This window comes from Ambystoma mexicanum, chromosome 6p (assembly GCF_040938575.1).
Source record: "Ambystoma mexicanum isolate Mex_15411 chromosome 6p, UKY_AmexF1_1, whole genome shotgun sequence".
Taxonomy (NCBI): Eukaryota; Metazoa; Chordata; class Amphibia; order Caudata; family Ambystomatidae; genus Ambystoma; species Ambystoma mexicanum.
In genome coordinates, this window is record NC_090935.1 from 402,528,957 (window position 1) to 402,550,442 (window position 21,486).

General features: G+C 45.9%; 1 protein-coding gene across 1 annotated transcript in view; it reads left to right on the forward strand.

Annotated features, from left to right (window-relative positions):
- Window positions 1–21,486, forward strand: part of C7 (complement C7) — a 582,400-nt gene that overhangs the window by 227,641 nt on the left and 333,273 nt on the right. The window contains exon 8 of the mRNA XM_069627198.1: window positions 14,968–15,211. Coding sequence (XP_069483299.1) covers window positions 14,968–15,211 — 244 coding nt within the window. The remainder of the gene's footprint in view (window positions 1–14,967; window positions 15,212–21,486) is intronic.

Consider the following 21,486-nt stretch of genomic DNA (forward strand, 5'->3'; position numbering starts at 1 on the left):
ACTCTTATTAGCTTCGCGGCCCTGCGGCCTTGTCCTTTCACGTTCAGACAACAATATTAACAGTCGAGCAGTGTAAGCAGCAAATGTGCTGCGAAGCAATAAGAACTGAAAGCAATGAGCAATTGTTAGAAAACAAAATGACGATCCTTGTTACATGAAAATGGCCATTCATTGGTAAACTCAGAAACCTGTTTTTCTATCGTATCGTGCATGAGACGGTTGGCCCACGGCCACCAAAATAAATGTTGCCATCAATCATGAGAGGTATCCATTTTTCTAGACTGACAAACCCTCCTTTGGCCGTATGCCAAACGTCTCATTCATTTATTGTATCCTCCTCTGATAACGATAAGTCTAAAGTCCTTATGTCTGAGTTTTGCATACTACTATAAGCATCATCATCTTCATTAATATCTATAGCCATTAATTCTTTCACTGTTTTCATTTCATCTGTGTCTCTGTCATCCCGTCCATAAGTTTGTTTTCTTCTTGTTATTATATGCATACATCCCTCAGTTACCTCAGTGCAAACTAACGGTAGGCAGTGTGTGCAACAACAGCACGTTATGAATATTCTAAACACCACTACTAATATTGAGATCAACTTCCATCCCCAAGAATGCAATATTCCCCAAAACCAGGACTCTATTCCCCAGCTCTCTTCTCCAGTAGGGAGTTCGGAGCTTAGAACATGCATTTTCTTTATTGCTTCAAAAATCGTAGGGGAATAATCATCTACATATACACAGCATGCTGATCCCACAATCTTGCAAATTCCCCCACGATCAACCAGGATCACATCGAGAGCCATTCTATTTTGCAGTGTCTTCAACCTAATTCCTTTTTCTTCCAACGTCATGTTAAATAGTATATCTGTCGTCGTGTTTATGGTATCTTTTAGTATTCTGGACAGCTGCCTTATGTTATAGGAGTTCACTATCTGGGACAAGAATGGAATGAATGATTTTGCTACGTCAGTCGCTATCAAAACACCTTTGCTACTCCTTTTGGTTCTAGATCTGGATAGTCTGGCCATGTCTGCTGTTTCTAAGAGGAACACTCCTGGGAACAGTAGACCTAGGTAACATGTACCCCCCCCCCAGTTTCTGGGCAACCAAGGATATGCCTTCTCTCCACATATAAAATAAACTGGATCTCCCAAATATACTGGTTCTATTTCCCATTTTAATACCACTGTATTCATGCATCCAGTAAATGTTCTGACTGAATAGGAGCCTTTCTTTTTTAGACAAAAAGGGACAGTTCTTGGGTTATAATTCACTGTGTAAGCAGGGGGAACTGCATCTTTGTTCCCGTCTGTTCTTACACGAAACGTCATCACAGATGTTTTAACTGGTGGGGACAATCTATTTTGTCTATTTTGTCATGTTATTTTTCGCTTACTTTTCCTCGTAGGTTCTGGGGTCATTACTTGTGCTTTATGGAATATGGAACAACCTACAGGCCTCATAATTATTTCCTCATTCATGTTTGTTCTGTCTAATTGACCCCTACCACTCTTATTCCATTTCTCATAGAACATTGCACCTAAAGATGCACTACATGCAGAACCTAATGGTAATGGTTGTACATACCAACCTATTCCTTTCCCAGAATGCTGCGGTAAATGGGCACATACCCAGCAATTTGTTTTCTTTAGAATTGCATGTGTCATATTCATAATCAATAACAGCGTATTGTTCCCATACCCTTCCCTGTGTCTTTCTTCCATCGGGTACAAGGTATAAGTAATCACCTGAACCATGCTTTCAGTAGTGGATATATTAACTATTGGAAAACACATTCCCAATGGGTGTATCGATTCCACATACCATAGTACTAAGGCTGTCGTTTCTGGTGCTCCAACACTCATGAAGCACATGATTATTGTCAGTGCCAGCATACAATTCTTTTCACCATGCATTTTCCTTAAGCTTACAGTCTTTCCAATCAACTTATTCTCAGCAGCGGTGCAGGAGGAGGGTGAAACCGGTCCCGACATGTTTCTCATCGTCCTTCTTCTTCCTTATTAGAGTTCGTCGTGGATATCTCTCTTCGTTGCACTTGTTCTGATGTCAATAAATTCAACGGAATTGTCACAGTTCAGTTCTGCCAGTCCTTTATAGCCTGGATTTACTTAATTGTTTTTAGGCAAGATCACTTGTCCTTTCTCATACTGCTCAGAGGACTTTCTCAATTACCTTAGTACCATGTGCGCCGAGCTTGTCTGCTTTGGTTCCAGACACATGTACTTTTTATGATTGCACCGAGGAGCCGCGAGTCTTGAATTGTCCGATTTGCACAATTCTCACGCTTCTCTCCTTTACACCTCTAGTTCTTTCTCCGTCCATGAGAGGAACCAGAGGTTAACATAGGCACCAAAGAACTGTGGATCACTTTGTCTTTCGAGGCCGTTAATCATATCGCCTCACTCCTGGTATTGTGTGATCCGTGAACAGTGCCGGTGCACTTCCAGATCCAGGCTCAAAGTCAGCTTGTGGCGCTACTGCAGGTGCTGGTGTGCGCCTCGCCAGTGATGCAGATTCGGTCTTTGGCGTGCTGGCAAGTGCTGGTGGGCGCCAAAGGGGTACACGTTCAGTGTCTGCCAGTATTTGCAATGCAGATTTTGTGTCAGCCAACAGTGATGTAGATTCTGTTGGGCAACGTTGGGGCACTCTTTGCCCTTCCCCCTTTTTGGCAATCGTTTCAGGCTTTGTTTCTAGTTTCACTTCTCGTTCGGACAGATTTGGTGGCAGCTTACTGGCAACAGTTTCTTTCGTTTCTGGGACCGCTGTCTCTTTCTGGTCGTCTGGGTCAGGCAAGTCTTTTAGCGAAGTTGGGATCTTTTTTGCATGAGTGGCATGGATCCACGACTTCCGTCTATCCACCCGTATCGCTGTCTGTGTTGCCAACAGTACTTGGTAGGGGCCGCGCCACCTGGGTGCTAACAATGATTTTCTTTCAAAATTTTTTACCAGCATCCAGTCACCTGGCTCCAGCGCGTGCCCCGGACCGGTGTATCTCACTGGTAGAGCCTCCTGTACCTGCTGATGAATCAAACGCAATTTCTGCATTAAAAGGCCACAATAAGTACTAAGCACAGGATGTTCTACCTCGCTAAGTCGTTTTGGCTGAGGTGCGCACCAAACATTTGCCGGCCTCCCCATTACGATTTCGTACAGGGAGAGCCCAGTTCTAGCCCGTACAGACATATGCATGCATAATAGCGCTATGGGTAATGCATCCACCCAACTCAACTTGCTTCCTGCACATATCTTGCTTATTTTTGACTTGAGGATCCCGTTGTGCCTCTCCACAAGACCAGCCGAACTCGGATGCCTTGAACTATGAAATCTCTTATCAATCTGAAGACCCGCACATATCTGTAACACCACTGCGCCCACAAAATGTGGACCATTATCTGACCATAGGACACGGGGCAAGCCAAAACGGGAAAAATATTCTTTAAGCATTACTTTTGCCGTGCTTATTGCTGTGCAATCTTTTAAGGGATATGCCTCCACCCACTTGCTGAATGCACAGATCACCACTTAGACATATTTCAAGCTTTGGCATCTCTCCATCTCTATGAAATCAAAATGGATTACCTCAAAAGGCATAGATGGTGGGCCAAAACTGCCTCTTGGAGTCACTGTTCCCTTACCTATATTGTGTTGTAAACACGTGATACAGTTCCGCACCAACCTCTCTGCATTCTTCTTTATGTTTACATTCTGCCATACTGTAGCTAGGTGCTGTATTATCTTTTTCGCACAGATGTGAGTAGGGCTGTGGGCCATTGTGACCATTGCAGTCACATAAGAATTTGGCAACATCCAGTTTCTAGTTCCCTTGTCCACCCAACAACCCTCCAGATCTAACTCAGCAGAGCCCTTTGCCCACCCTTGTATTTCATCGGCAGTGGCTTCGGCCTGCATTTCTTTGACAGTGGCAATTCCATTTTCTATCATACAGGGTACTTCCTCGGTCTGGACTGTCATCATCTTAGTATTTAAATCAGTGGTAGTTTGTTTCGCAATTCTGTCTGCAAACGCGTTTCCCTCTCCTACTTTGCATGTTACCTTTTTATGTGCCTCGCATTTCACTGTTGCTAGGCGTTTTGGACACGTGAGTGCCGATAGTATTCGTACAATCAAAGGGCCATGTTGAATTCTGGCACCATGTGATGTCAAGAAACCTCTCTCAGCCTAGAGTCGACCAAAGTTATGAACCACCCCAAAAGCATACTGACTATCAGAATATATATTCACATTTAAATTTTCAGAAATCTCGCAGGCTCTGGTCAATGCTATTATCTCTGTGGCTTGGGCCAAATTGTAGGGGATTCTTTTGCTTTCTACAACGCTCTCTAGGGTAGTGATAGCGTAGGCAGCAGTTGTCGTGCCATCAGGTAATTTAAAACAAGAGCCGTCACAAAATAACTCTCCATCTGGCTCTTTCTGTGGGGTGTCACTTAAATCAATTCTCCCCTTCGTTTCTTCCTCAGTGACATTAAGCAATCATGGGGGTGGGGTGATTCATTGTCACCAATTTCTTTTATGGGCAGTGGCATTAATTCTGCAGGATTCAAAGCGCTACACCTAATAATTTGGATATGGGGCGCGACCAAGATAATCTTGTATCTTGTCAATCTAGCAGAGGTGAGGTGTTGCGTCTGTGTCCTATTTAATAGAACGTCTATGGCATGTGGCACCATCAGAATTAAAGTATGCCCCAATACCATCCCTTCCGTTTGTTTCACCGACGCAGCAGCCGCCGCGACAGATCGCAAACATTGTGGTAGTGCGCGCGCGCGCTACAACGTCCAGCGCGGAAGAGAAATAGCTGCACGGCCTATTTCTTCCACCTTGTTCCTGTGTCAAAACCGCCAATGCACATCCTTCACTTTCACACACAAACAGTCTAAAAACCTTTTCATAATTCGGTGTGCCCAAAACTGGAGCAGAACATAATGCAGTTTTCAATTGATCAAAGGCTCTCTGACATTCCTCATCCCACTGCAAAGGCATAACCACATCCTTTCTAGTCAAATTCACCATCGGTTTCACAATTAACGCAAAATTACCAATCCTTTGTCGGCAATACAAAGCCATGCCTATTATGGCTACGACTCCTTTCTGTGTCTTTGGAATAGGCATACAAGAAATACTTTCTGTGCGTTCTGGCATTAGCTTTCTCCCCTCTTTCGAAAGTAGGTAGCCCAAATAAGCTACCTCCTTTTGATTATATTGAAACTTCTTCAAACTAGCTTTATGGCCATTTGCCGCTAGGTGTGACAGTAGTAATACTGTGCTTTCTTTACAAATCTCTTCTGTGTCAGCAGCTAACAACAGATCATCTATGTATTGCAAGAGTACGCAACCCACTGGTAATTCTAGCATGTCTAGCTGCTCTTTCAATGCTCTACTGTAAATACTCGGACTTTCCGTGTATCCTTGCGGAATCCGCGTAAATGTAAATGATCGTCCTCCTAATGTGAACGCGAACAAATATCTGCTGTCCTTGTCGACCGGAATGCTAAAGAACGCATTTTTTAGATCAACTACACTAAAGTATTCTGCTGAGATAGGTATCATTGTCACTATTGTAGTGACATCTGGAACTAAAGGAAATTGTGGATCTACTACTTTGTTTAGCGCGCGCAAATCAATTATGAAACGATATGGTACTTCATTACCTCCTTTTTTATAAACTGGAAGAATCGGGCTGTTGCATGTACTGCCTGCAATTTCTTCAATCACCCCTAATTTCACCAAATCTGTAACAATACTCTCCAATCCTTTCTCACCTTCAGCTGAAATTCTGTATTGGGGAATTTGTGGTAGTGTAACACCCTTTTTCAAAAGGATCTTTACTGGCTCTATTTTCAAGCATCCTACATCGTTGTCATGCATTGCCCATATGCAGGTTGGCACTTTACTTAGCTCTCCTGGTAAAGTTTCAGACATGAATTCTGACACAGGGACATCCTGTGGCCAAATCGTCAGGAACACCCTGTCTGCCATACAATGTATAACTGCACCTAACTTTTTCAACAAATGTAATCCCAACAGGTTCTCCCCACAATTTTCTGTTAAAAGGAAAGAACAGACAGAGGTATATCCGGAACCAAGTGATGGTCTATTGAACACTTCTGCGCTCCTGTATCTACAAGGAAGCGGTGCTCCTCATTCCCGACTCTCATTTCTACGTAGGGTCCTCTCTGATTCACGGGAATGAACACTAGTTCCGACCCCTGTCCTGGGCTGTCCTATTGGGGAAATAACACATCGTCCGATGTGTAATCATTACTATTACTGTAATACATATTTGGCTGTGTATCGAAAACGTTCCCACTCCTCCCTCTATTTCCCCCACTCTGATTTCCATTGTACCGTTGGTTTGTTGACCCTGACTCTGGTTAGGAGCACTTTCGTTTTGGGCTTGGTTTTGATTACCTCCATTATTGTGGTGCTGCTGCACACTATTCCTATTTGGTCCATTCGCTCCTTGGTGCCCTCTGTGCTGTCTTCTCTGACCAGACCCATTTCTATTCTGCAGATGTGGACATTGCGCTCACCAGTGTCGTTCCTCCTTACAGTACGCACACTGATTTGGTCCCAATGGCCCCCCATGCATATTCGAATTACTCCTTCCTTGTGCATTCCCTCTCCCTCTATTATGTCCTTGTACTTGCTGCAGTAGCACCCATGTCTTCAGTATGCATGCTTTCAAGTCTTTCCCCGCTTGTTTTAACAACAATAATTCGTCCACCATCGCCTTCTGCCCCGGCGATGGTAACTGCTGCCGTCCATTATGTAACCCCTGCATTCCCTTCCTATCTCTCCCAATATCCTTACCCCTGTACCCAGGTGCAGTAAACATTTCAGCATAATCATTATCTAATTCATTTTTAAGTTCAAAAAGTCCATATACATGTTCTCTCACTTCTTCATCTCTCTCTCTACAGCGTGCTAATGCAGTGAAATCTAACAATCGCTGTAGTGGTAATTTCCCAATTAACTGTTTCCATCTCTCCACCAAATATTCACCCATACATTCCAACACTACCTGTCTTTCGTTGCTTCTTCAGAAGTCATACATCGAAGCCAATGTTGTCGTCCCATCATTCCCGTCTATATACATTTCTGCCTGTTGCTGTAATTCCACCTTCCTTTCTTTGCTGATCGCACTGCGAGTTACCCTCATGCATCTACTTTGTTCAGTCCTGCCCCTCCGTGGTTTCTATTTCACTCCTGGGAGGGATGAACGGTACCGAGTCTGTATCTAAGGTGGGAGGTGCGGATGGGACAACAGAAGCGTTGAGTGTCTGCTGTGGGCATGGTTGGCTAATAGGAAGTGTTACGTGCGCGGTTTGTGGCCGTGGGAGGGCTTGAGCAATGGGAGGGAGAGTTTGGGCTTCGGGAGGGGTTTGGGCAATAGTTACTGACGTGCTTGGCCTCGCTTCTGATCTTGGGCCTTGTTTTGTATGGATCAATATGTTTTCTATAAATTCATCTGCTATGTGCAATTCTCGTTGTGGATATATTTTTTCTATATTCAACTGGTCACGTCTACCTGACCTCCTTAGACTCTCAGTCCACTCCTCCTCCTCTTTTTCGCTCTACTTCTAAGTCTATTGCTTCCCTTCTCCAGTCTTTAACAATATCAAATGCTGCAGGACGCGCTTTCTTTCTTATCAACGCCCTTTCCAGGTTATCTATTCTCGCTATCTCGAAACTACCCTTAATCGGCCACTGATGGTCTTGTTGCTTTCTGGTTTTCCTATGCCAAGTCTCACAGAATATTATTGCACCCACTCCATACTTCACATACATCTCATATGCCGGCATTCCCCCAGGTGGTGTAATTTGGCCATCTTCCAAAGATTGTCTACCACAGCGGAAAAACCCTGCTAGGGTGGACAATACCCCAGGCATGTTTCAAACTTCCCCCTGGTTAATCAACCTTACCTAGGGCGTTTGATTTTGCAAAGTCAACTCTCAACCAATATCAGGATTACTTTGAATCGGGGAATGACTCACCTGATAAATCAGTTTGTCCTTCAGGACACAAGTCGTCTGTATACTGACGCAACCAATGACGTTGTGTCTGCGTTTCTTGGCTTCTGCCTCATTTCGGGACCCTCGCCTCCTTGTTCTCTAGCCGGGTACGTCGATCAGGGATCAGATGTGTGCAGATCTGCAAAGGAATCTCTCATCTCTTCTACAGGGCGCCCCGAACACCTCTTGATCCCGGCTCGATCGGCCCGTCCTCGCCGTTCTCCGCCTTTATTCAATTACAACGTATACGATGGAACAAGTGGGGGAGGGTCCCTATTCGGGCGCCATCTTGAAAGGGGCCCCTAGGGGTCCCTTACGTCTATGGAAACAAGGCAAGTCACCACACACGATAGATACGCCAGACACAAGGTTGTATTCCCAAAGCTAGGGTTTATTGCAAAGCAAATAGTCTCAGTTGGCCAACTCGGTCTCGCGCCCCGCGACATGTATCTTTAGACCTCGAGGGACGCAAGAGAGTGAATTACGTACATCAGTTAGATATATACAAAATGCATATCATACAATCAGCTATGACATGATTAACACCCCCCTTTATTGGGTTTCTTTGAACTCGGTGTGATGATGGACATTTTCGACAATTATGACACCTTCAAATATCTATTCTAGTAACAATATGCAATTTTGTAAGTGCGGAGGTATCTTTTAGTTGTTGAACAGAACAGAGTGCTTCTGTTCTTGGAAGCGAGCTACATACGGGGGAAGAGTCACATTCCAGACCTTGCTATCTATGAGGTGCTATTCGTGTCCTGGGAGCCGACACGCTCTACAGGTCTCGGTAAAGGGGGGCCGTAAGAATAGCTTAATTCAAGCCTTTAGCTGCTTTATTCTAACATATTCTACCATATAACGAGACTGGCTATCAGCTGTGAAATTATTAAATGCCCTGCGGCTCTGCTTCAAGGCTACATTCGGAAGGGAGCTGGGCATTCCTTCCCGGCGCTGCCTACGTTGTGTTTCAATGAACTCTTATTAGCCTCGCGGCCCTGCGGCCTTGTCCTTTCATGTTCAGACAATAATATTAACAGTCGAGCAGTGTAAGCAGAAAATTTGCTGCGAAGCAATAAGAACAGAAAGCATTGAGCAATTGCAAAATGGCGATCCTTGTTACATCAAAATGGCCGTTCATTGGTAAACTCAGAAACCTGTTTTTCTATCGTATCGTGCATGAGACGGTTGGCCCACGGCCACCAAAATACGTTTTGCCATCAATCATGAGAGGTATCCATTTTTCTAGACTGACAATATCACACAAAAATATACTTCAGTACTTTACAATGTACGGTTCTGAGACATTTAAACTACTTTGAAGGAGGAGCAAAATGGCATTCAGAGTACTTTGAAGTAGGAGCAAAAAGGCATAAGTTAATAAAAAGAAGATTACAGTTACTCTTAGACAGTGCAAATAGTTTGAGTTCACCAGAGGAGTCAATTCAATGCAATAGGTTAGGCCAAATTCAATGGGCTAAAGTTTTGTATAGGATAAAGCAGTTAAGTTAGTTAAACAGAAAAGTGTTTGCCAAAGTTCTCAGAAGTAGTTTGTAAAGAAAGATTCATATGTTGGGTCACGAGCTGACTAGGCGTGCAAGTTGCCAAAGTTCCAAGCACTTTCGCAGTGAGAGGTCAGTTCTCTCAGTCGGGTTTTCACAGTACCTTACAATGAAGAAAAAGATGCAGCTGAAGACTTCTGTTCCTGGCAGTTCCTGCAGATCTCGCTGTTCCTGAGCCTCAGTCATGGGGACAAGAGGAAGAACGTTGGGGGACTCCTACACTGCACTGGGACTGGTCAAAAAGCTGGCACTGGCAAATCTTCAATTCCGGTAGACAATCACACAAACAGGTGTCCCTCTCCCTGGTTATTCGGTTTCCTGCAGCACTCTGAGGAAAATACAACCAGCTTCGAGAATGGTATCCAGGTGGTTTACGAGTTGATTGGTCCCACCAACTCAAAGGGAGAAGTCGTCCTTGAAGGGCTTCTCTGTCGAGATGAACTTAGCGATTCGGACCTGCAGCAGGGCTTCACCGGGCAAACCAATGGTCCAGGAGTTGCAACAGCCGTCCTCTTCAAGCTTGTCTTCGGTTCTTTCATTCCAGTGTTCGACTCTGCCTTTCAAGCCAAGAGACTCGCCTTTTATCCAGTTTCCTCCCATTCATTCCAGCCTAGCTGCCACTCATCCAGAAGGGTGGCTGTCCTTGCCGGACAGTCAGCCAACCAATCACGCCAGAGTGCATTTGGGTCTCCTAGGAGACTAAGCACAGGGAGTTTCGGGCACCTCCCTCACTTCCTGCCCACCCCAGACACTCGGGTGCCAGAGGCGGTCTTCAGTCCTGAAGCCCGCCAAAGGCGATGAAACAAAGGGACCAAACTTAGTTTGGTACACAGAGACAAACTCTAGAAGGACCTTTCCAAAAAGAAATGGCGAAAAAAGAAGACTGGGACCTGTTTTAAAAAAGGGGGCTCAGAAGCCATCTTGAAAAACATGGCTCCCGTGATTTAACGCTACCGGTGTTCGCGGTCGGGAAAAAATCATGGTAGTTTATTGTAAAACCTCTGCCACCAGCCATTTCGACAGGAAAGGGTAGAATTTGACTGCTATATGAGTATCTAGACACAGGGGATACTAGGTAACCCCTCCAGCACTCTATTGTAACATATGGTGTACTGGGTCTAGGAATTTGAAAAGAATAGTAAAGTCAATTTCACTTTACATTCTCTGGGAAACAGTAGTGTATCCCAGTGAAGGTATTTAAACCTTGGGAAAGCCTGAAAGGCTCCCCTGTGCCACTGCACTAAGGGTGCTGTGTGACACACATGAAATGATGATGCCCATGGAGTTGACTAAAACTCCATAATCAAAGAACACAAGAGTAAAACACACATCAAAATACATGTGAGAGTGGGAAAAAAGGGTCACACTCTCTCCAGGTAAAAAAATCAAGTCCTCAAAATCCAGCAAAGTTGCTGGGGGTCTCTAAGGTTAAGGGAATTATCACATTTTTGAGAATTCTCCCTAACAGTGCTCTGTGCAGCAATGCTTCCCCCAGCAGCCCAATGTTACAGTAAATACTCCCAGAGAGATTGCAAAACTGCAAGTATGCTTTATTCCCCTGCCCACCACCTTGTTTTATTAGGGTGTGTTCAGTGCATCATTGACACCCCCAGCAATCCAAGGTTATAGTAAATACAGAGAGATTGCAAAACTGCAAGTATCTTTATTCCCCTGTCCTCTCCCTTGTTTTATTGGGGTGTGCTCTGTGCAGCATTGACACCCCCAGCAGGCACCGCTTAATCTCGGACTACTGGAGTGCTTTCACGATTTGCACCTTCTGACTCCTGATGGAAATCTTCCCCACCTCTGGCCTTTCTGCCTCATTTCCTTACTGGCCCACTCTTGGGCCTGGGATGTTTTAAAGGTTACACCAACATTGCACTTTTTCTGAACAGGCTATGCTTCAATGTTATAGTCCTTCGAGCAGTGCTTGCCATTGTGCCTTCCGAATTGGTCTCTCTGTCTGCGTCCCGAATGCCCTTGCTTCTCGTTTCCTGCTCCGTCTTGCTACAGCAGCTCAGCTCCTGATTCCTTTTCATATCTGCTTTGCCTTTCTTCCTATCTGCTCTATCTTAATGCCATCTTCTACTCTTGCTTTCTTCTCATCGCAGTAGTCACGTCACATAGATTATGTTGCCAGCTTTCATTAAATTCAATTAGAAATGCTGTGTTCAAAGTGAGCAGATATGGGCACGGATGGCCAATGCAAGTGGGTCTACACATAGTCGTGTGCACCCAAGTGAGCAATGCTAGTGACAGCGCCTTGACAAATACGAGTATAGTCTCGGAAATCCCACAGCAATGCTGTGTACCATCAGTATAGTTCAATGTATACCAGACAGATCTGGCAAGTATTTTGTAAAATGCCTGCTTTTCCCAGAAGTGGGCTGGTACAGGATTAGCATTATTCCATACAGATAATATCATTCTCTTGGTTCATTGTCTATTGTTATTGGTTATCTATAACGCTTAATACTCAGAGGTAAGCGCGGACCCATGGATCAAACCTGTGTTGCTGCGCTGTCGTTTTGCTCCCAAGGCGAGCACGTTGCCCCTGGGCTATCCTCCCGATCGGGTTGATTGGATTGACTCATTGAACAATGTATTTAATCCATAGTGTTTTAGGGACGAATGCAGTAAAAGATGGTGTATTAACAACTTTCTGGAGCAGACAAGCAAATCCAAGAGTTATCGACATTTATATAGTTGGCATTAAGTTCTAAGATGAGTTCTTAAATTACGATTGCGAACACCCAATGCAGGATAGTTTTCAATGACGTACATGGAATTTGTGTTTCAATTGTTAATATTGTGGTGGGACATTTCTGCTGCATTTAAAGTGCTTCATGAACAAAAATGTTTTAGTTTCAATTACCTTGCAAGAAACAACTTTATTCCAAATATAGCAATAGCACAATCACCCTTTCCACGTGTCCCCTATTTCATATAGCATTAACCACGCGGGCGAATTTAAGTGGTAATGGGCTGCCAGCCTGAGCCTTTGTAGACGCAAGTGAAGCAAGGGTCTCAGTGAGGGCGGTAGACCGTTACCACTGAAAGAGGTAGTTAGTGTTATTATCATGGGCCAACATCGGGAGAGTTAATGTAGGACGTGAATGCTGCGAAGCGAAAGAGCAGGGAAGAGAGCAGCACATGAAAGGTGCGAGAAGGACGTGAATGGCGTGAGGCTAAAGAGCAGGGAAGCGAGCAGCACAGGAAAGGTGCGTGAAGGACGTGAATGCTGCGAAGCGAAAGAGCAGGGAAGAGAGCAGCACAGGAGGTGAAAGAGCATGGAAGAGAGCAGCACAGGAAAGGTGCGCGAAGGACAGGAATGCTGCGAAGTGAAGAGCAGGGAAGAGCAGGGAAGAGAGCAGCACAGGAGGCGAAAGAGCAGGGAAAAGGGCAGCACAGGAAAGGTGCATGAAGGACGTGAATGCTGCAAAGCGAAAGAGCAGGGAAGAGAGCAGCACAGGGAAGGTGCGCGAAGGACAGGAATGCTGCAGCGAAGAGCAGGGAAGAGAGCAGCACAGGAGGCGAAAGAGCAGGGAAAAGGGCAGCACAGGAAAGGTGCATGAAGGACGTGAATGCTGCGAAGCGAAAGAGCAGGGAAGAGAGCAGCACATGAAATGGGCAAGAAGGACGTGAATGGCACGAGGCTAAAGAGCAGGGAAGAGAGCAGCACAGGAAATGTGCGTGAAGGACGTGAATGCTGCAAAGCGAAAGAGCAGGGAAGAGAGCAGCACAGGAAAGGTGTGCGAAGGACGTGAATGCAGCGAAGCGAAGAGTAGGGAAGCGCAGGGAAGAGAGCAGCAAAGGAGGCGAAAGAGCAGGGAAAAGGAAAAGAGCAGCACAGGAAAGGTGCATGAAGGATGTGAATGCTGCGAAGCAAAAGAGCAGGGACGAGAGCAGCACAGGAAAGGTGCGTAAAGGACGTGAATGCTGCGAAGTGAAAGAGCAGGGAAGAGAGCAGCACATGAAAGGTGCGAGAAGGACGTGAATGGCGTGAGGCTAAAGAGCAGGGAAGTGATCAGCACAGGAAAGGTGCGTGAAGGACGTGAATGCTGCGAAGCAAAAGAGCAGGGAAGAGAGCAGCACAGGAAAGGTGCGTGAAGGACGTGAATGCTGCAAAGCGAAAGAGCAGGGAAGAGAGCAGCACAGGAAAGGTGCGCGAAGGACATAAATGCTGCGAGGCGAAGAGCAGGGTAGAGAGCACAGGAGGCGAATGAGCAGGGAAGAGAGCAGCACACGAGGCGAACGAGCAGGGAAGAGAGCAGCACACGAGGCGAAAGAGCAGGGAAGAGAGCAGCACAGGAAATGTGCGTGAAGGACGTGAATGCTGTGAAGCGAAAGAGCAGGGAAGAGAGCAGCAAGGAAAGGTGCGTGAAGGACGTGGATGCTGCGAAGCGAAAGAGCAGGGAAGTGAGCAGCACAGGAAAGGTACGTGAAGAACGTGAATGCTGCAAAGCGAAAGAGCAGGGAAGAGAGCAGCACAAGACAGGTGCATGAAGGACGTGAATGCTGCAAGGCAAAAAAGCAGGGAAGAGAGCAGTACAGTAAAGGTGCGTGAAGGACGAGAATGCTGCGAGGCGAACAAGCAGGAAAGAGAGCTGCACAGGAAAGGTAAGTGAAGGACTTGAATGGTGCAAAGCGTAAGAGCAGGGAAGAGATCAGCACAGGAAAGGTGCGTGAAGGACTTGAATATTGCGAGGCGAACAAGCAGGGAAGTGAGCAGCATAGGAAAGGTGCGTGAAGGACGTGAATGGTGAAAAGCGTAAGAGCAGGAAATAGAGCAGCACAGGAAAGGTGCGTTAAGGACGTGAATGCTGCGAGGCGAACAAGCAGGGAAGTGAGCAGCATAGGAAAGGTGCGTGAAGGATGTGAATGGTGCAAAGTGTAAGAGCAGGGAAGAGAGCAGCACAGGAAAGGTGCGTGAAGGATGTGAATGGTGCAAAGTGTAAGAGCAGGGAAGAGACCAACACAGGAAAGGTTTGTGAACGATGTGAATGGAAAGGAGTGGTAATGGTTTGAGGGGAAGGGATGAATTTCAGAGGGGCGTGGGACTGCGGGGTGAGTGAGGTAAGTGGTAAAAAAGAAAGCTGCTGGGTGAGTGGTCTTGGTATGGTAGGCAGCTAGGGAGGAATGGCACGCAGGCTTATACTCTTGATGCCAGCTCACATTCCTAGCCTCTTTATTGGTGGACACCATTCCTCCAGATGCTAATTTCGTTCACATGTGTCCTTCTCCTCTATACTCAGATTTGAGGTGATGTAGCCATGGCGACTTTTACATTACATAAGTTTGAATGTGTTTAACAGTGTTTGCTTGCTCCCTTCTAGAGCTACCATTTTATGGTTATTCAGAATGATGTTGAAGTTGCCCAGTTCATGAACAATGCTCCAGAGTTTTTAACACTGGCCGAGTCGTTTTGGAAGGACCTTACTAACCTCCCAGCTTTCTACGAGTACAGCGCATACCGGAAACTGATTGAAAAGTATGGGACACATTTTCTGCACTCAGGATCCTTGGGAGGGCAATACAAAGTGATGTTTTACATGGACACAGAGAAAATGCAGCAAGAAGGTACAGTAGCATAAATAACCATCTTCATCCTTACACATTGTTCCACTTGCTATGTATACACACACGACAAGCTCTGTAGACCACAATAACATATTTCAGAATGCACAAATGTTAAGTACAATAATTACTGTGAAACGAATTGTACCTGAGTGGATGTATTCCTCTTCAACCATGTTGGGCTCTCGATGCCACCCGGCAAAGCGTTTCAATAGAAGACCTTTGCCGCTTGAGACGGCCTATGCTTGGATTTATCTGCATGGCCTTCTTCGGCTGCGGAGTGAGTCTTTTAGTGGCAAAACTCTACAAGTGCAGAGCAGACCTGAGGGATTCTTTCATTTGTGCAATTAGTCTCCTCTGATGAGCACCTTTCTATCATAGTGGGATTTACATAACCGGAGAACCATCTACGGTTCCGGAAGCACTTCAAGACCTTCCTCTTTGCTTCTGCCTTCTCTCTTCCTCTCCCCTGCTCAACTCCTGACTGATACGGCACTGGTCACCTGGCTACACTCTGATTTGGGCCCAGGTCCCTTACCGCTCAGTTGCACACCCGCATTGCCTCCCGGGCAACCCTTGCACTTGGGTCTGTATCTGTAACCCTACAGTACCCCTACCTGCACTTTTGGACACCTGCTGTCTGCACTTACCCTTGTACCTGCCACCAGCTGGCCACACTTCTTGTTATTGTTTTGATCCCATGTACAGCACTTCCCCCTCCCCTTTCCCCTGGCACTTTTCCTCTCCCATCTCCTGCACTTGTGCAATCTCAAAGTCACTTGGCCTAGTAAGATCGTTGTCTCTGTCTTCCCTCTCTTCCCCCTTCCTTGCCTCGTCGCGCCTTGAAACACCTGTGCATAGGCGCTTTACAATTGCCATATCATATCATATATTTCTTCATTTGATCGGACTTCGGAACTTTGAAGCATGTGTTGTGGTACAGTCATCCACCTATCCATGCCTTGCACTGAAGACAATCCCACCGAGGCACAGAAGGCCGTTTCCCGAGAGGCATGGGAAACAGGACGGGTGGGTGAGGTGGAGGAGGCAAATCCCTCTTACATTTCCAAGTGGAAGCAACACAAAACCATTTATATCCCAAAATGTCTGCGCTCAGAGAGGCCTTAAGGGGTCAGCAAAAGGGACGCTGCCTAACTGCCTGATGTTAACATGGCAGCGACACGTCACAAGACTGTATATTACACTCATTAGGTTCTAAGCCTGCTGCCGGGCTGTCATCGACAGCTGCGTTGAGATCTGATGAATTCTTCCTGCAATGCATTCTACTGTATTTTGTTTAGTTTGTGCATGAACTATATATAGCACAACTTCTCTTTTTGCCTTTCTTGGAATTCTACTGATTATGTCCAAACACTGAAGCTGAAATGCATAATTATAGGTTTGAGTGCCATAATGCTTGAGAAGATAGCCGAGTCTGTTTGCCACCTTGCTCACATGCCTTTTTTCTCTCTGCGGAAGATAAACTTTGATAGCAATTCCATCTATGCTACATGCATCTACACTGGTAAGTCCTAGGGATGAAAACTAGCGTAGCACAAGCAAGGCGCAGGCCTCGAACTTACCAACGACCCGTAGATCTCCCCTAGGCTGCAACGCATGTACACAAGGGAAATGGAAGCAATAGTTGGTGAGTCTGCTTGCGTCATTCCCAGTCCAGTTCTTTCTTTTGTTTCTTAACCCTGACGTCCTGACCAAAGACTAGTTTCTAGGCATGGCCTCATTACGAGTTGTGCAGTATTCCGCCGATAAATCCACCATTATACCATCCAACGGAATTACCTTTTCTGCCTCTTGTTCCGGCGATATTACTAATGGATTGCAAGTGGTGACAGGGCGGTGTTAGTCCCCATTAATTTGGAGCCTATAGAACTTCATTGGGGATTTTGGCAGAGTTACCACAGGTGGGATTAACGCAGCGGAAATTCCTGGTGATTTTGCTGGGTTTATTTGCTGGAAAGTGGAAGGATTCACCTCCAGCATGATGCTGGGGTAAATCACCCACTCCAGGGGTGATTTACCCCAGTTACTGCCACTTTTTTCCCTGCAGCTCCATAATCTTAATGAGTGCGGGGCCAGCAGAGCGGGGTCTTAAAATCAATCAAATGATCGATGACACTAAAGGAGCAAAAACAGGAGGCTGTGGTGACGGCTTGGACCCTAGCATCATGGAGGCTCCAGGCATGGTACCAAATGGCACTAAAGCTGCTCCTTCCAGATGCTAAATGTCTTGAGAAAGTGTTAAAAGAAGAGACTCCGGTGACCCGACTGGGGGCCTTTACCTCCAGTTCTCCCACCTACCTGTACCCTAACTCCCGAAGCCTAGTTTCATCGAAAATATTCCTGTATCCAACCCATAACCCCACTCTTTTATTTTCCCTATGGACTGGTGGTTCCTGGTGAACGTACCAGCTAAATTCACAACCTGTTATCTCCTTGCACAGCTGGCATCTCCCCAGGGAGTCTTGCTGTTCCATTGGTGCTACCATATTGTTTTTCCACAGAACCATCATTGCCATATGGGATCTGCCCTTCTGAGCATGTGCAATGGATTCCTTCTTGAGCCTGTGTGACAAAGTCCCTGCTGAGCCTGTTTGCAAAGCCCCTCCACCTGTGCCCTAAACTCTCTTCTGGGGCCTGCGTTCCCAATCCCCCAAAGCCTGTGTGCTGAACCCCTTCCTGAATCTGTGTGCTGAACCCATGTCCAAGTTTGTCCACTGAACTGGCTCGTGGGCCTGTGAACCGAACTCCCTCCTGATCCTGTATCCTACACCTTCTCCTGAGCCTGTGCCCTGGGCTGTCTCCTGAGCCTGTGCCCTACACCTTCTCCTGAGCCTGTGCCCTGGGCTGTCTCCTGAGCGTGCATGCTGAATAATCTTCTGAGCCTGTATGATAAATTGCCCCTGAGTCCTATCCGACCCTTTGCGCTCCACGCCCTGCATCCCTGTTGGACCTGTGTTCTGGGTCTACTCCCATGCCTGTGCACCAAGCCCCTCCTGGGCGGCATCACTGAAACCCCTTCTGGGACAATTTGCAACCTTCCTACCACCAAATTCTGCTCTGACATCTCCCTGAGCGCCAGACATCCCTCTTCTTTGTCTGTTTCCTGGCTGTTATATCTGAACATCACACTCCTCATTTCCTTCCTGATATATGAACCCTCTCACTCTTTGTGGTTAATGTGTTGCATGTTATCCACATGTTTTAATCCCTCTTGACATTTGTATTTCACTTCATTGGAATTTGAGGGTCGACTCGACTCATAGAACAGATGACGTTCCTTCACGGTGAAAAATCATAGGTGCCATCTGTAGGGAATGTATTGAGTGCAGCTATCACAATATGCCGACACACTGTCAATTGAAAATGATGCTAGACCTACCCAATGATCCCTTGATGGATGTAAGGTCTGAAAATTAAAATGTGGCACAGTGGAAATGCTGACATATATTATGGGCACAGGCAAATATTTAATGGCGCCACTCTCTGTGTTTCATCTTACAAACACGCATCCTTCTGCAATATGGCAAACAGCAAGGTAAGACTTAGTCAATGACTGGCCTGCCATGCTTGGCTCCCATGCCACAAGCACTTCAGTTTAAATGTCTTTCAAGCAGGTGGCATCCGAAGGATAATTGCGAAGGGAACGTGTAGACTTTCAGTAATGGAGGCTGATGGGCGAATTACTTCAAACTTCAGTGATTCGTAATTTCTCGAGTCTGTGATTTTACTTCCAATAATTAACCTGATGTAGTGTCCTTTTGTACGAATACATGGTTTTCGCAACATCACAGGCGAAGCATCCTATGTGCAAACATGCAGTTCAATCAATGAACTTTAATACCTAGAATCCTTTTAACTGCACTTCACAATAGCTTGAAAAAATGAGGCCTTTGTGCCTGTACCAGATCAAGCTTAACCACTGGGCACCACTTACAGGGCAACATGTTAAATCATTCTTGTTTCATTTTTATATGCATTCCATAACTAATAAGACAAAGCTTATATTTTGAAAAACAAACCTCACTGTCCCAGAGTGCAAGGTAAAACAATGACTGGATGAACATTACTAAAAGACACGCCTCCAAAGCAGTTAAACTGAACACAAATGTACCCAGATCACTAGAACATACATGTGATTGTTAAAGACAAAGGAAGAAGGCAACCAGCAGAGCTGAAGGTCAGGGGACAGGGGACCCAGAAATGTTGGCATGAGGTCCCCTGTAACAGAGTCTGTGAAAACGAAGCAACCTGTCTTCGCAGTGCTAACATGATAATCCTAGTTTTAGGCCGCCATCCCATTTTCATGGCTAACAACCTAGTGCTCCCTCAAACAATTATGCAGACATTAGAAATGTCAGCACACTCCTGAACTCTGCATTCCATCCCTCCCCAATTAATGCAAAAGTCATGGGCACCAATATCCAACCCAAAATAGTCCCCGGGGAACACTCCCAACACAGCTGTGATGGAGAACCATTGTGGAGTCCTTCTCTCTGTGTGCCAGGACACTCACTCACGGGGTACCTGCCCCCCTGCTTAACTTGCTGAAGACCACTGGCTACTGTCGGCTCTGTGTGATACTCTGCCCTGGATCTCTAATCGCTCTCTCCTGTCCAGGATTGCTGCCTCCTCCACTGAGTTGCTTTCTTGCTGTGAGAACTGTGTTCCTACCAGTGTGAGCGACTGCTGTCCCTGCCTGTCTTGACCCATGCCGCCTTCTGGCTCCCTGCTCTTGTCACCTACTGAAGTGCATGAGGACCTTGAACATTACTCCCACATTGCCATGCAATCGTGAATTCACTAGGAACATGTTCAGATGAACACATGCCCAAGCCATTTGACGAGGAACTGGCAATTCTGTTAAAATGAATGGTGAAGGAGAAGCGTCTGGTTTGGTCACAATGCACCAGGGCCGAGCTGTGGGAAGCCATCTGCCCTCAGGTAAACTCAGTGGCGGTGTCCCGCAGCCTGGATGGCCTAAAGGAGTAGTGGAACAACTGGAAATGTCCTTGGTTCCAGGTGAGATAAAGGCCCTGACCATGATAGACCTGTACACAGGGGGAGAAGGTGATCTTCACCATACAGATGCACAATGCTTGTCTGGCATATGGATGTTTTCTAGAGCTTTGAAATTCATATGTAAAATATCAGATGCAAAGTCTAATGAACTCGCAGGCATCTCTGCACTTGCTCTAGTGCACATCGTTGTGGATCAGGCCCTGTCTAAAACACAAGGGTGATGTTTCATATCGTATTTCCACCAGGACGTAGTTCCAGATGACAGCAGCTTGACGTGTGAAGCGTCTCCCGGCTTTTGGACCGTTACCTGAACCAAAGGACTCTAAGGTTATATTGCATTTTGGAATTTATCAGCTGTGCTGGATTGCTGACTAGCTTCCCTTCAAATAATCTGAGCCTGCAGAATGAAGGGATTAGTAGCTCAGGTTGTCTTGAGCAGATAGCAAAGGTAGCAAGCGGTGCTCGCTCTGGTGAGGGCTGTGATAACATCTATCCTATGGGTGGACAGGGTTTCAACCACAAGATAGACCGCAATCACTCTGTGGTGTAGCTATGGCAGTGTAGAATTTGCTTCACTCAGGGGAAGGCAGAAGGCTAGTCGATATGCATAATTAATTCCAAGAGATTAGACTACACAGGAATACTGAAAAATACACACTCTTTGTCATAGAATTGCACGGCAAGGCACCATAAGTGCAAGTAGAACACAATACCCAGTAAACACACTGATGTGTTTAAAAATGGTAAAAGGACCTCATCCTCCTGAGCTAACGTATGTTGTACACCTGTTGTTAACCCTGTAGGCTATAGTACTAAGGGGTGGTGAAAAAGGTTCCATGTAATAATGTCGCCACAAAAATCTCGCCATGCAAAAATATCGCCGAAAAATGGCCGTTTTTTGTGGCAACATTATTGCATGGAACATTGGGGGGACACCCCCGAAACCCCAGACTTTTTCTTTTTCTTTTTTTTTTTGTTAATTTCTTTTTTTTTTTGCCCCTGTCCCCATATATATGGTCACCCAAATAATATCGCCACGACATTTTCCCGGCGATATTATTTACGGTGACCATATATATGGGGATATTATTACCTGATACTGTGAAAAAGGGTTTCCTAAACAGACCCGCAACTACATATACATCTCTTGGAATCACCATACCAGTAAATGGATGAAACCATTTTTCCCCACATCCTCTACGATAGTATAAGCCACAGACACCTAATAGGGAAAATAC